The 15,284-nt window shown below is 37.2% G+C and overlaps 1 protein-coding gene and 1 pseudogene across 2 annotated transcripts; both read right to left on the bottom strand.

Moving 5' to 3' along the window:
* Window positions 1–1,237: 1,237 nt before the first annotated feature.
* Window positions 1,238–7,958, bottom strand: LOC137955360 (BTB/POZ and MATH domain-containing protein 2-like). Of its 2 annotated transcripts, XM_068802269.1 has the most exons (5): window positions 6,924–7,958; window positions 3,940–4,288; window positions 2,259–2,535; window positions 1,596–1,693; window positions 1,238–1,321 (listed from the first exon to the last, which is right to left on the bottom strand). In XM_068802269.1, exons 1-5 carry the CDS (start codon window positions 7,328–7,330, stop codon window positions 1,292–1,294), a joined length of 1,161 nt encoding a protein of 386 aa, XP_068658370.1. In that variant the 5' UTR covers window positions 7,331–7,958; the 3' UTR covers window positions 1,238–1,291. The 2 variants fall into 2 exon arrangements, with proteins under 2 accessions (XP_068658370.1, XP_068658369.1); XM_068802268.1 differs by having other exon boundaries at window positions 1,238–1,693.
* Window positions 7,959–8,507: 549 nt separating this feature from the next.
* Window positions 8,508–14,937, bottom strand: LOC137957182 (BTB/POZ and MATH domain-containing protein 2-like; annotated as a pseudogene).
* Between the last annotated feature and the right edge of the window lie 347 nt (window positions 14,938–15,284).

The raw sequence follows: 15,284 nt of genomic DNA, 5'->3' as shown, positions 1-15,284 counted from the left end.
ATCCAGTTCGAATTTTTACCCTCTAACTGTTGTCGAGCCGCACCGTCTTGACCGAGTTAACTCGGTCTGGGTCAACCTAACTCAGCCCTCTTGCTCTTTGACTCTGTATATGGTCTGGGTTCCGAGTTCTTTGCTGATTCCTCTTGCAACTCGGCTATATTGGTCTGATACCCAACTCCGCTCAACTCAGCCTCTTGTCTCCGGTTGGATTATTATCTTGGACTTTTTTGTAACTTGTTACTTGTATCCTTATTCAAGGTTGGACTCTCTAAGGATTATTACATGGTACGTTTATTGGGCCTAGGCCTATATCTGTTGCTGCTATTGTGTCTTTTGACTGAGATATTATTATTGAAGAATGACTTCTTAGTTGTTTACTGATGTTAGCATTGGTTATTCTGATGAAGAAAAAAATACATGGTGGCCCATGCAAGTTATCTTTGGGTAATTCCCCATTACCCTCTTGTTATCACTTCTAAGCAATACCTATAGACCCACCATCCCAACATCCAGCGTGAAAGTCTATTATTCACCCAATATGTGGTTTTTTTAGTTACTTGAGAAAGTAGGTAAACTCTATGTCCTACAATTGGACTACTTTTTCGCCTTTGGAATTGAGCGGAGAGTATTTCTAATTATGACCATTTGATTGGAGTATGGAGCTTTGTCATACGACTAAAAGTAATTTTTTCTCTCACCATTATTTTGCTAGTTGGGTCTCTTGACAAGAATAAAGATACCACCAGTTTGAGGCGGAGTATTGGAAGATATAGTGGACTGTTATTTTATATAAGAAGATCTTATACAGTATAATTAATTTATGTTTTTTATCTCTTATTCACTCTTACTAGAACAAAAAGTATAATTATAATATTATACTTTTAACATCTATATATATAATTTAAGAGAAAGGTTTGGACTAAGTCCATAATCCACTATTCGTCCTCTTTTTTCTCCCCTACAGATGTTTATCTTCTTTACTATTCCTTTAAGAGTATATTGTAACCATTATTTTATTGCTCTGTTATTTGTGTCCTTGAGTAAGGTCGGTTAAGAAGAAGGGTACGTGTTGACATTATGAGAGATTATGAGAGATGTCACTGTATCTAGTAAATCCTAGACAACTCAAATGAAACCAAGACATAACTAGTGACCATCCTCACTTTCTCCAATCACCCACTTCACTCTGTTATCTTCCTATAAATAATCCTTCGTCAATACAAACGAGAAGACAGTCAAACCGAAATTTTGAATATTTGTCATAAGCATCTGAGAGGCACTTAGACACTGTTCACCAAGAGTTAGGCCTCCAAGCAAATTCCTGTCAAACGAAAAGAAACCGTGCAACAAGATTGTGAGAGCTTTTGATTTTATAGCACATTGCAGTAGTAAAACTAATTTACATCTCAGAATGAGGACAGGAGTACAAATTGAGAAATTCTCCAGTGCCTACACAAATCTCTAGACAAAATCATCCTCGATGGAACAGGGCAACAGGAGATGGTTATCAGTCATATTTGTATCCTCTGCATCACACGTCTCCCATTGATATCACTTCCATCAAGCACCTCATTTGGGTAACGAGAGATACTCACTGAATGCTCCCCAACCTTAGCAACATGTTCCAAGAGCTCCGTCAACACTGAAGGACAACTGACATTCAAATATTCGAATCCATCGGTCTGCATCACCGCTGAAATAGCAATAAAATTGGTAAATTCACAAAAGACATCGAAGACCTTTTACGAAAGGAAAAACCAAAAATTAAGACAATTGTCTATTTCTCCATTCATGATTCCTGACAAGGTAAAACTCATGCTCTTAAGGTAGACATTGTCTATTTTCCATTCATGGTTCCTTACAGGGTAAAACTCGTATTCTTCGAGTGAAGGCTAGATATTAAGATTGAGTCTTGTTGATGCTTTTGAAATAGAGGAAACAGCTAACACCTCTCCTATGTTCTCAACTTACATTTTTTTTTTTTTTATTGCATCCAGAAATGATCATGAGACCATTCATCACCCATTATATTCCAAGGCCTTCAGTATGCAAGAGATTTCAAAGCTTCACCATTAGAACATTGAACGAATGGCAATAGTTATCAGGTGATTTCTGGATCTGAACTAATCAATTTGAGGAATAAACCTCACTATATTGATCCTCCATCACAATATCCTCTATAGGCCATGCAAACAATGCAGCTTCAAATGCAAGGCAACTTTCACATACACTATGGAACAGTAGTGATGTAGAATTACCCCTTAGATTTTCTGGTAAGGCAATGAATTTGAGACACACTGCTTTTAACTGAAGACAGTGGTGTTGTTCAGCCAAAGCCAGAGTGGTTGCAACTGTATTTATGGCAATTTCTTCACAGAGCTGCACTTCACACAGCAACCTAAGTCTCTCTAATCCATATCTATCTGCAGCAGCCAGCAAATGTTGTGCCATCAATGTCAAAGCCCACTTGGAATTTAAACCAGTTAGCTCTTGCATGTCAGGTAGGACATCCCAGTATATGAAATGAAGCAAGGCCTGCAAAGGTAAATAATCACATTTAGCAATTTAGTTTAATACTAGATCAAAACCAATTATTAGAGTAGCTTAATCTGCAATTAATAATTAGTATGCAACTTAACACCTGCCATCTCTGTATCAGTGACAGTAACGGATATGTCAATAACCCCATCCATTCCCTAGAAAAAGCACATTTTTTGTGCAAGGTACCAAAACAAGAAGTGATCGTAGCTAAGTATACCATAATAAAGTAACACATTCTCTTTCTCAACCTGGGTACACCCAGAGCAGCCTTCTTTACAAGTGTGACCAGTGTTGTTTACATACCAAATTGGCAGAAAGATCAATGTGAAGGGAAAATCTTAGGTTATGCAAATGTCACTGGAAGTCCTGTTTTTGGAAGTCATGAATCAAAATACGGCATTGTGAAAGTTAAGAATTTTATTGTTTTAAGTATAGAGAAAATGGGCCTGAACTTGTGCTGAAGTATCACAGTTCATAACTGATTGGGATGACAAATGGCAATCCCTGCAAATAAACAGAAACTCTCAAGTGAATAAATAAGTTATAAACTGTAAGACCAGGGCCTGGTTGTAGGGTTAAGCCCATATTCCTCTTATGGAGAAAACGGGGTGTTACTATTTTATAGAACCCACTAGCTGTCTTTTTTGAAATACAGAAAAATTATAGCATAAAAAAATTATAGTTTACTAAGTCGTTTTATACTCAAGTTGCTTAGTGGATAGTTGTTAGCATGAACAGAATACTAAGTTTTAAAAGAAAGTCTTCTATATAGGATTTGTCAAAAAAAAAAAAAAAAAAAGTCATGAATCTTTTTGAAAATGGAAAGTCGTATATTTAAAAGTCAAAGTTTATTTGCTTTAAGAATACTAAATATTTTCTGTTTCTGGGTGTCACACCTTCCATTGGAACTTCTGCAAATCGAAGAATATATTTGAGGTATGTTGGTCACCCAAAAACCAATTAAACAATGGACCTTTGCTTTTCTCTCCCTTCCACCTCTCTCATTCTCTTTTGGTTTTACTACTTCATACTCTTCAACTTTCAGGCTCTCAAAGCAGCCCCTTCAAAGCCTTCTGGTGATTTTTCTAATGCCTAGGTTTATATCAAATTTTTTCCTTTTTTAAAAGTACTAGTCCTAACCATACACACTATATTATTTAACTATGGCTACATTGATGACATTAAAGGGTGAAATCTGCCTGCTGCGACTGCAGTTATTTTCAGCTTTTAGAGGACACTCGTCAACATTTGCATTTGTAGAGCATTCTTCATATATAAATCACTAAATCTTAAAAACAATTTGACTGCCCCATGATGTTAACAAATGGATGAAAGATCTATTTGTAAACTACCATGAAAATAGATTAAATTATCAACAGATTAAAAGAGAGGATAAACCTTAAAAACTGGAGCTTCTATATCTTCAATCTTAATACACTCTGAGTGCCGATCCTTCATTGGGCCAAAAAGTTGAGCCCTGAACACAGGTGATCGTGCCGCAAGTATCAATTTGTGGGCTGCAAATATCTCCCCATCAACTTCAAAGCTAATGTCAGTTCCCTTACCACTCTCCAAAAGTTGCCCAAAGTGTTCACCCATGTTAGATGGTGGCACTGCTATAGAATAGGTCTGGGGCCCTTCAGTGTGAGAGTGAACAACCCCAACAATACAATGGATGGAAAGGCAATCATCTTTGAGGTAGTCTGATGTCTCAAGAGATGTCCTTTTAAAAAAACGCTTATAACCCCTGAACAAACAAATAGAAGATGAATATATGACAAACACAATATAAAAAAAACCATATATGAAAGATCAATATATGGCAAACCCACAATATTCAAGATAATGACAGGCCCACAAACCACACAATTCTCCCATGTTTGCCATATATGGCAGACGATGCTAATTTCATAACAGAAAATATAATTGCTGAGTTATCATAGAGTGGAAGACAAAATCAACAAGAGCACTTAGTTTTACATAAACATGCCTGCAAATATTATCATCATAAAAAGTATTTGATCTTCTATAAAGTCACAAACTAAATGTAGTTTCCATTAAAAATGACACTCAAACATAATGGGCGTATCAACTGCTAAACCTACCGCAATGTTAAATAATTAGCCTATACACGAGAAAATGTTAACCACCAGTATCCTACTGGCTATGAAACTTTATAGTTAATAACAAAGATTGACTAGGGCTGGAACTGGGTCATGTTCAGGGCTGGTTTTTGAAAACCCAACACCACCTTGTGATGGGTTTAAACCCATTCCCACTGTATTTTATTGATGCATAATGAAAGAATAAATGAGTCATATTCTGCAGAAATATACAGAAAGATGTCCCAGAACCAAAACAAATATATACATGAAATTCACCGAGACCTCGAGTAAAATGAAATGCTCATTTTTCACCAAGTTGTCTCACATATTATAGAGGATCAGTTAGAGCACATGAACAGGAAGCAGCAAAAGCCAAGTCAGTATCACCATTCAGAGAGAGAGAGAGAGAGAGAGAGAGAGAAAGTCAAACTAACATCAGATGGGAGAATCCTCAAAATACATTTTGAATTTAGATTAAAGAGAATGTAAACACATCATAAGAAAGCTAGGACTTCTGGGTTAGAAAGTAAAATCTAGAATTAATTCCTTCCAGTATACGGTCTTTTCACCATTAAATTTCATCACCAACACCCCCATGCACAATATCCTATTGGGACCAGCAAGGATTTTTTTCCTTCAAAATCATTGCACCAGTGGTTTAAGTAACATACTTCTTCATCAAATCTAAATGCCACAATTTATTCCTGGTGTTTACCCTCTGGATATAATTTTCATAAGTGGTCACCTTGCTTAAGAAGTAGACCCAGATTAGATAGATAGATAGATAGATAGATAGATGAGAGAGAGAGAGAGAGAGAGAGATAAGATGCAATAAACGGCAAAGCAACTCTACGTAAAATAAAAAGCTTAGACAGTGTTCACTTCCCTGGATTTGGAATAACAAACAAGAGAATACATATTGCCCAAAGCAACTTGCACTAAAGAAGACAATAATTTAATTAGGATTCTTCCATCAATTCCCCAACCAATCCGGTAACTCTTTTGCCCTCACATAAGTCAAATAGTCCGACCATTCAATTCCAAAGTTTATCTCGCTTGTGTGAAGGAATAAGCCAGATCTTATAATAAACCCAGAGAGACTTCACCATGTTCAGGCACAAAAGCACACTCTAAGCATATCATAACACTTTTGATGCATTAGAACCTTTAAATTACTCACCCTTGGACTAGCACCTTAAACTATTGAGCCTTGGGCGTCCAGAATTTAGAATATTGCCCCCCAAAGATCAATCAACAAAACTCAACAGAGCCCCATTCTGGTAACATTTTCCTTAGTGTTGAGCAGGGAACAAACAGAATGTATGGTTTCGTCATCTTTTGCTGATAATTCTACAATAATCTATGGTTGGGATAGTAGTTGGGTGGGCAGGTTTTGAAAAACCAACAATGACATCAACAGCAACATGAAATGAATAGAATGTTTAAACCACCCCAATCAGACACCTTCAGCAGCCTTATGACAAAACCAAACCATCACAACAGCCATGGTTAATTTTACAGCAGTTGGAAATTTTGGCTAGTTGTATTACTTGCATGGTTGTCAATGGTTCAGTTGGACAAATTCTAACGGGACATGAGAATTAGTTTTTTGAGAAGTCACTACTAATTTGTTGGCAGAATGCATGGCCTCACATGCTTAGGTAAATCAGGTTGATATGACTTATGCTTAGGCAGATCAAGTTGACATGACTTATTTATAAAAATAAAATTTGATATTTTTACCTAGTAAAAATGTATTGCCAACATTCTGATTGGATTCAGAACCTTAAAGATCTGCAGTCTTATGGAAGTACTCCAAAAAGATGTAAAGTTATCCATCCTGCAGACTAAAATAGTCAGCTCTCCTTGCAGTTCAATAGATTTTTATGGCACAGACTACCCGCAGCCTCCAGAACAAAAAAATCCTATACCATCCCCAGGCAATGCTCATTTCTTTCCTTTTTTATTTACTGGATCTCTAGCCAGCTTTGAAGTCATAGTGAAGCTAATGAAATTAATTCAAATTTAACAGAGCCAAGAAAATAATCTGCCACGTGGTGCATTATTTTGCATTAACAATACCTTCGTTTTACATAAATCAGAAAAGAATGAATGGCAAAGAGTCTCAGAGGCATCGGTGCTCATTCACTGGATTCTGAATGCATTATCTTCTGATACAACAAATAGTTTCTACAAAATCCTACAGCTGGTAACTAGGAAAACCACAGAGATAGAAGCAAACTTCCAGGAGCAAACCTCAAAACCAAAAGAACTCACCACATGCTTCCTCGGTACTTAAGTGTGTATGGCCCGCTTTCCAGCATCCTCCCGAAATGGCTATGAACTTTGTGCCTTTCTTTCCCGCTCTGATCGAGAAGCTTCAACTCAAACAGAGCTCTGACATCGGTTCCTTCGCTCGCCAAAGCAATAAAAAGTGACACATAAGCCGCATTATCTTCAATACTCTTACCGTCTGGGTAGAAGTAGATTGCCCACTGGTACGCACCAACCTCAAAAGTCTCTGATGCAATATATTTTCCGATGCCAAGACCTTTGGATAATGAGTATCCGGTAATCTTAAACTCGTGGCACCCGTTGACAGTATTCGTTAGGGACGTCGATGTGGTGATGGAGGGAGAAGATGCAGGTTGCGAGGCAGCCCTGCACATCTTACTCCCACCCATTCACGATAAAACACAAGGACTCTCGCGTTAGGGTTTCAGGGTTTTAAATTTTGAGGGCTATTGAACCGAAGTTAGTCCGTTGAGATATCTAGCAGAAACGACAATGGGTTTCAGACATTTGGTTGCTCTATAGCTTTGGGAGAACACAATCCAAAACAAATCAAACGGGATCTGGAGCTTTTCACTGTTTAGCTCCAACCACTAAATCAAACAAAAACGCTTCAGATTTGGAAAGTTTGTAACGGTTATTTACAGATGTTTTAAATTCGAGAAGAGCCGGTCGAGGAAAATTCTTTGAGGTGATGTGCGGATTGGGGAACTGACTTGCATTGAACTTGAACAGGTCATTTCCAGGCTTCCGTCCGCGAAATTAGAATCCTGGACTGCCATGAAGAACGCTAGGGTTTTGGAATTCGAGAGAGAAGGGAAAAGGAAAGGTGGTGAAAAGAGTTTCTTACTTTTTCTCTCCTCGGCGCAGATACATTGGAGAAGAAGGGTTAAGTGAGAAGAGAGGCTTGGCATCTCTGTGGCAACACGTTATAAACGATTGTCATGGCCTAGTGGCATCAGTGACTGAATTGTAGAATATAGACATAAAACGAAGGTTTGGTCGGATCCCGAATATCGGAATTACAGTCCTGTGACCTGGACCTGGCCGCGGATTTAGTAAAATGGGATTTATGGCTTATAAAAGGACTTCTGAAAGAAAATTGGAGGACTGATCCAATAAGAAAAATCATAAAGGCGGTTATCTCAGTCATCCAATCGTTTTATATGTAATTTTTTAATATTGTTTCAATAATTGAACTCAACACAATCATTTTTAACAATTTCTCACTTCAGAGTGAAACTCAGCTCGCAGGATTTCAATCCGATATTGGTTTATTTCAGTTTTGAACCTCTTTTTAGAACCATTTTGAAAATCTAGCAATCCCCTTCATGGCTGAGTCTAACTTCATTCCTGGGGTCATCAAAAAGTAATCTTTTAGGAGTAGGCTGAATCCTCTGTATATCAAAGTCGATAATTTCAGAATTTATCCCATCTGCATTATAATGTTGCTAGATAGGCCTTTTTAGTGTTCATCCAATCTGAATATAACGCTGCTAAATAGGCATTTTTAAGGTCTTCGTAATAGAAAATGGAAAATTTTATTATAACAGAAGGCATCTACAGAAAATGTCCAAGGAAGAATTTCGGTGAGCCAACAAGAACATTACAAACCAATAAAAAGAAAATACAACATAATCGTGAAAACCCATTCCAATTTCTAACAGCAGAACCAATTTACAGCTGATACAATAGCCAAAGCAGTGTAATACAAATTTATCTATCTATCTACCTAAAAGACAATCATAGCGATTACGGGGGCAGGCAAAGAGGAAAACCTTTTTAAGCAAATCTAAATCCTTTGCTTCACGCGTCTCCCATTAACATCAGTTAGAGCGCCTCATTTGGGTGCCGAGAGAGACTAGTTAACTGCTCCGCAACCTTGGCAACGTGTTCCAAGAGCTCCGTCAACACTGATGGACAACGGACGTTCAAGTACTCAAACCCATCGGTTTGCATCACCGCTGAAACAGCAAACGAATAGTTTACATTAGTAAAAGACACTCTGAAACTTTTGCTTTTGTTTCCATTTGTAGTCTATTGAAAGGTTAAAGAAAAACTATTTGTTTTATTGGGTGAATGTTAGATTCCATGGTCAATTAAGTCTTATTGGCGTTTTTTATGGTAACCGCATCTCTCCTAAGGTCTCTGACCTTTAGATATGACGGCCATAACTGGTGATAGTCATTCATCACCCATTGTACTCCAGGTCCCTCACTATGTATGACATTTCAGAAGGTTTCCATTTGAACATTGAACCAATGTCATTCGGATTATCTAGTCATTTCTGGACCTGAGCAGCTCAGTGTGGAGGTAAACCCACAAGATCAATGGTCCATCACGACATCTCCTGTGAGCCATGCAAACCAAGTGGCTTCAAATAAGAGGTAACAGTCACTTACAAAAAAAAAAAAAAGGAAGGGCAGATATGAAGAAATCACCTCTCAGGTTTTCGGGCAGTGCAATGAATTTGAGACATACGACTTTCAACTGGAGACAGTGGTGCTGTTCAGCCAAAGCCAAGGTGGTTGCCACAGTGTTTATGGCAATTTCCTCACAGAGCTGCACTTCACATAGTAACTTGAGTCTCTCCAATCAGTATCGATCTGCAGCAACTAGCAAATGTTGGGCCATCATTGTTGAAGCCCACTTGGAATTCAAACCAGTTAGTTCTTGCATGTCAGGCAGTGCATCCCAGTATATGAAATGAAGCAAGGCCTGCAAATTTAAACAATCACGTTCATGACAAATTCAGTTAAAAATATTACAAACAATAAAACATGACAGTCCATTCTCAGAAACAAAAAATCAAAAAACAAGATAGTCAAGATTGCAAATTAAGATGCAAATGAAGACACCAGATTTTTTTCCCACTCTCAAGACACTATTGTGCAAAGCAATCAAGAGAAGATGGTGAAGAAGAAAAAGAGGAGGAAATGAAAGCAGAAGCGAAATTCAGAGTATGTACTGAAAATCATAACATTATACTTTTTCAAGCTCAGTAGATCTGAAAATAGACAAAGAGTAACTGAGCAACCTTGTTTACATGAGTAGACTGGCTCTGTTTTTTTTTTTTTTTTTTTTTTTTTTTTGAAGTAACATCACAGCATAGTTCTCCAAGTTCTTAATCATTTTCAGGAACCATTGTAAATGTGACTGATGAGACAAACTGCCATTGTTAAGAAAGATGATCAAATGACTGAAGTACGAGCGGCAGCCAAATATGTGCAACACAATAAATAAAGAGCGGAGAATAATCAATTTTCCATTATGAACTTTTCTCTGTAGTTATGATTTATTTTGTTGAAAATTAGAAAGATAGACAGATAAGTGGTCAAGTAATTATCCTTCAAGTTAAAGACTAGAATTTCTGAGGATAAGGACACTCTATGTGTATCCAAATTACAACAGTTAATATTTTCTCTTGTTTGGGGCCTCAGCCTTCTTTGTTTCTTGTTTTTGTTGTTGTTTTGCTCTTTTCCTGGATAAAATATCTCATCATTCAAAAAACAAGAAACAAATATCACAGTTAATTTGAATGGAAAAAAGTCATCAAGGGTACAATCTCTCAATATATTTACGGTGACCAAGAAAACTTGAAGCACATACATGATGATCGAAATAAGCCTCAATGTGAAGAATGGGAATCAGAAAATCGTTAACAGATGACATGGTTAAACCAATAGTATGGAGCTCCATATGAGTGCTCAAATGCAGCTCCATGAAAATGTGGAAGAACTAACAGAAATGGGTTCTCATGATTATTTTTAGAGTACGTGAAAAGTCTGCAGTGTACTCTATAGGTAGGGGAAGTGAAAATTTGGGTGGGTGTCTTAAAGGTATAAAGCATGAGTTAAATGTGTATCATCCATCGGACCTATAAGAAGAGTTGATGGTGGCCAAGTTTCTACAAGGTCTGGGTTCTAAGTACATGTCAGAAAAAGCTAGTGAAATTTTGGATGGGTGTCTTAAAGGTACAGAGCATGAGTTAAATGTGTATCACCATCGAATTTCTACAGTAACAGTCAGAAATTGGTGGCCTAGTTTCTACAAGGTCTGGGTTCTAAGTAAATGTCTGAAAGGGCTCAGATGCTGGCAAGAAAGGATATACCCTCAATTAGTAATTTGTTTAGGGATGGAATGACCTGAAAATTCTGCAAAGTCAGCCCACGCTTTTAGTAGTGTGACACAAGTCTTCACATTAGACAACCTCTACGCATAGTAGAAACTGCACAGGGGGCTCAGAAAGAAGAAAGCCAACAACAAGGAGGTCAAGGCAGAGGTAGAGGTGTGAGACAATGTGTACATTATTGATGTAAATCATATAGCAATCTTTTTTTTTTTTTTTTTGAAAAAAGCCAGCAGGGGCAACTCAGGTAGTCTCCAAGACTAGAAACTCTCTTGCTAGTTGAGTCATAACCTATTGTTACTTGAGAGAAAACTTCAGGAGATTCTGCTCAAGCATCCACTCAACAACCATAAATGCAACCTGATATGCCTCGCAGTCTAACTGGCTCATAAATTCTAATGCATAAACCAACATGAAAGGTATCCCTTGTTTTTTCTTTTGTTTCCTTTTTATATGGAATCTTGATGAGTTCTGTCCTCATGCAAATCAGTCTCTCATCCTTTTGCAGTCAAGGTAGTTCCAGTTCTATAGTTTCTAGAGAATGGTGTAGTGCCAGCTATTCCTGGTTTCTCCACAACCCATATTTGCAGCTAGCTATCCAATAAGCTTTTTATCAGCAAGTCAATTCGCAACATCTCTCAAATTTCTATCTAACTTTTCTACATTTGTGTGTGATTTCCAGAACCCAGGCTGGGGTGGTTACTTGAGCTCTAAAAGTGCGTTAATTTTCAGTTGAGACCGGTGAAAAAGGTAAATATCATAGGTCGGTCATTGAACCTAGGTTTCATAATAGCAGTATTCCTTCTTGTTATGTCGAGAGTCAATATGGTTAAAATTAATTCATATCTTAGGTCAATGATTCTAGAAGACTAACCTGGATATATATTTTCAAAGACAAGCCAACAATCTTCAATGTATTCAAAACATTTTATTAAAATGCAGTAGTTCAATTAGGTTTCATTATTTGCATTTTTAGATCCAACAATGCCTTTGAATATTAAAAATATATTTAAAAAATTCAGTGTTTCTCATTGTATGCATCAGACTTTTTATGAGCACAGGCTATAGCACCTGGCAAAGTTGAATGAAAGAATCGCCCTTTGCTAGATCTAATTTGTACAATCATGTTCGACATGAAAGTGCCAAAAAAATTCCATGTGATGCAGTTCCCACTACTATTACCTTATTAATCACATGCAGCCATCTATATTATAGAATAAGATTTGCAGCAACTTGTGAGCCCTAAGTCTACAGGTGGAAGGATAAGAATATGCAGAGAAGTTACATTACCTTCTCAATGTGACATTCTTTGAGAATACTCGGTAGTTTTCACAGGCTCATAAATCTTATTTAGCTTAGTGCTCCTCATCCTTGACATCTCTTCTAGCTCTAGTTGAGGGTGAAGTAAGCAGAGCCAGATCAAGCTCTAAACCACCATGGTTATAAACTCGGAAGAAGAGAAAGGTGGGAGCACATAGCAGTGATCCCTCCACATCATCATTAACTTCTATTGAAGATCCTTATCTTTCAGCCCTTCATCTGATCTTAACTTACCTATTCCACTTGTCAAACGGAAAGATCTTACTCTTTTAAATGTGGAATAAGATCTTTCTTTAGCCTTCCTATTTCCAAAAGTTGTCCCTTCACAATTTATATGATTTTCACGAATTTATCTAATTGTTACTGCTCCTTCGCTTTGTCACTATCAATTTCAATACATAAATCTTATTCAAACGCCTTTCCAAACCCAGTATGGAAAATGGATATGGAAAAAGAATGCAGGCTTTGCATTCTAATACATGAAAAATTGTACATTTGTCCAATAGATGATAAAGCAGTCAAATATAGATGGGTATAATATCACCTAGATGACTCTTTTGAGAGTATATTACAGGCTTGTTAGGCAAGATAAGCTTATTTGAGTCTTTGTATATTTGTCAAGTAGGTATAGACATGGTTGGATAAAATACCATCCATCCAGACATCTCAATTGAAAGTATATTACTCGCTTTTGAGGCAGACAAGGTTACTTTGGGTCTAAACCAGTTGATACATCCAAGGTGATAAACTTTTTCTATGTAAGGATGGAAACTCATACACATAACAAAGACATGACCTGGTATTTCATTTGCAATTAGGTTTGTGGCCACCTAGATGGATTCACTTAGACGCAAACCTCAGAATTTTCAAAACTTTAAAAGGGCCCCAAAGCAGAGGATTGCCATGCAGCAAGTATGCACATCTTGATACTAGGCCTTCCAATGCAGACTATGCATTTTCTAACCTTGTGGCTTGGAAATTTTGAAAAGCGACTGAGAATAAAGAGATGGCTCGCACTGCCTGTGAACTAATGTTGGTGAAATAATTGATAACAAAATTTGGGTTTCTAGAAAGAAGCCAGTTGAGAATAGTCTAGAATTGGACGTAAAGTAAACCACAACCTAGTATAAGAACTTAGATCGGGCCTTACCAGTCTCAGCTTAACCCCTTGAGCTGCATATCTTTCTTCATGGTATCAAAGCAAGTTTCATGGGCCACCACTCAAAGTTATATAAATAAAGGGAATCATAAAGAGGGCCCACATGTGATGGAGTACAAAGAATGGTGCCACATCAAATGTAAAGTAATCAACAACCTTGTATAAGAAATTGGGCTAGGCCTCTCTATTCTAAGCTTAAGTTTTTGAGTTGCATACCTGTCTTCATAATATAGTCATGGTATGCAATCATCATCTTGTAATCTGCATTGCAAGTAATTCCATCTTCCATTAGAGAATTAAATACATTGACGACAGCTGCCACTTCATCCAAGATGCACTAACAAGTTCATAACAGAGGGAAAATTGCCCAATGACATCCAGGTAACTGATTTGCAGTGATAAATCAAGGGTATTCTAATCTTTTTAACTGATCACTTAAAGTTATTTAGGAGTACAAGAAGTGGGGGTCAATCAGCATCCCTAATTTTTTTCTGTTTGTTACTTTTCTTGCATTCCCTTTTCTTCTTTTCAATATTTTCCTCTAGACTGCATATTGAGAAACTAAAATTAAAATGAAAAAATCTTACTCAAATTACAAGTATTCAAATTAGAGCAAGTTATAAATGATACCTAAAGATAGCAAATTAAAAAGTTAAAGCTGTAACTAGCTACTCATCTAACCAGAGTGGAAGTCCTAGCCATAAGGTTAACAGAGATGGTTTACATAAAACTAAAAGCAAAACCTGCCACTTAATAGGGTAGACAAGGTCTAACTAAAAGTCATATAATCTTTTTCTGCAATCCTGAGTTCACAACTTGTGCTACTCAACATTATGGAGTTCATGGTTTAAGTATATAAACATACGACATAGAAGTATTATTATCAGATCAAAGCAATCAGTCCCCTTCAAGGTCTTCTGTTTATTTTATTCCAGCCACATCAGTACTGCTAGATTGCCATGACAATAACCAAATTAGAGAAAAAGACAAACCTTAAAAACTGGAGCTTCTATGTCTTCAACTTTTATACACTCTGTGTCCCATTCCTTCATTGGCCCAAAAAATTGAGCCCTGAATACAGGTGACCTAGCCGCAAGCACCAATTTGTGAGCTGCGAAGATCTCCCCATCAACTTCAAACCCAACAACGGAGCCTTTACCACTCTCTAGAAGGGTGCCAAATTGTTCACCCATGTCAGATGACGGCACTGCGATAGAATAGGTCTTGGGCCCTTCCGTGTGAGACTGAACAACACCAGCAATACATTGGATGACAAGGCAATCATCTTTGAGGAAGTCTGATGTCTCAAGAGACGTTCTTTTAAAAAACCGTTCGTAACCCCTGGAACAATCAAACAAACAGACCGACGGTGAGATATGCTCACAAACCATTCAATCATCTGATAGGTAACCTTTTTTAGAGCAACATAGGAAACTTTCCATTAGCTTCTTTTCCTTTTATGACACAGAGTGCTAATTTTTTAGTAACTGTGACAGGCCTACTGTCACTAAAAGGATTGTCATTTTAGAGAAAAATGCTAACAGTTGTTATTCCACTGAGTTGTAAAACTTCTTGACGAAGAATCAAGAATAACACAACTATATTTTATTCTTTTTAAGTGTGATGCACAATATTTTATTGATGAAAAACAAAAGAAAAAACTGTTCACTCAGCAATACAGCCACACAGACATCAAAAATCAAAAACAAAAATATGAAATACAATTGGATTCCAGGCA

This window comes from Aristolochia californica, unplaced genomic scaffold, assembly GCF_029961685.1.
Source record: "Aristolochia californica isolate CCGP_79_NKW_82.1479 unplaced genomic scaffold, dmAriCali1.0.hap1 SCAF_2, whole genome shotgun sequence".
Lineage (NCBI taxonomy): Eukaryota > Viridiplantae > Streptophyta > Magnoliopsida > Piperales > Aristolochiaceae > Aristolochia > Aristolochia californica.
Note: the sequence above shows the minus strand (reverse complement) of the source record. Positions and strands in the feature narration are given on the sequence as shown.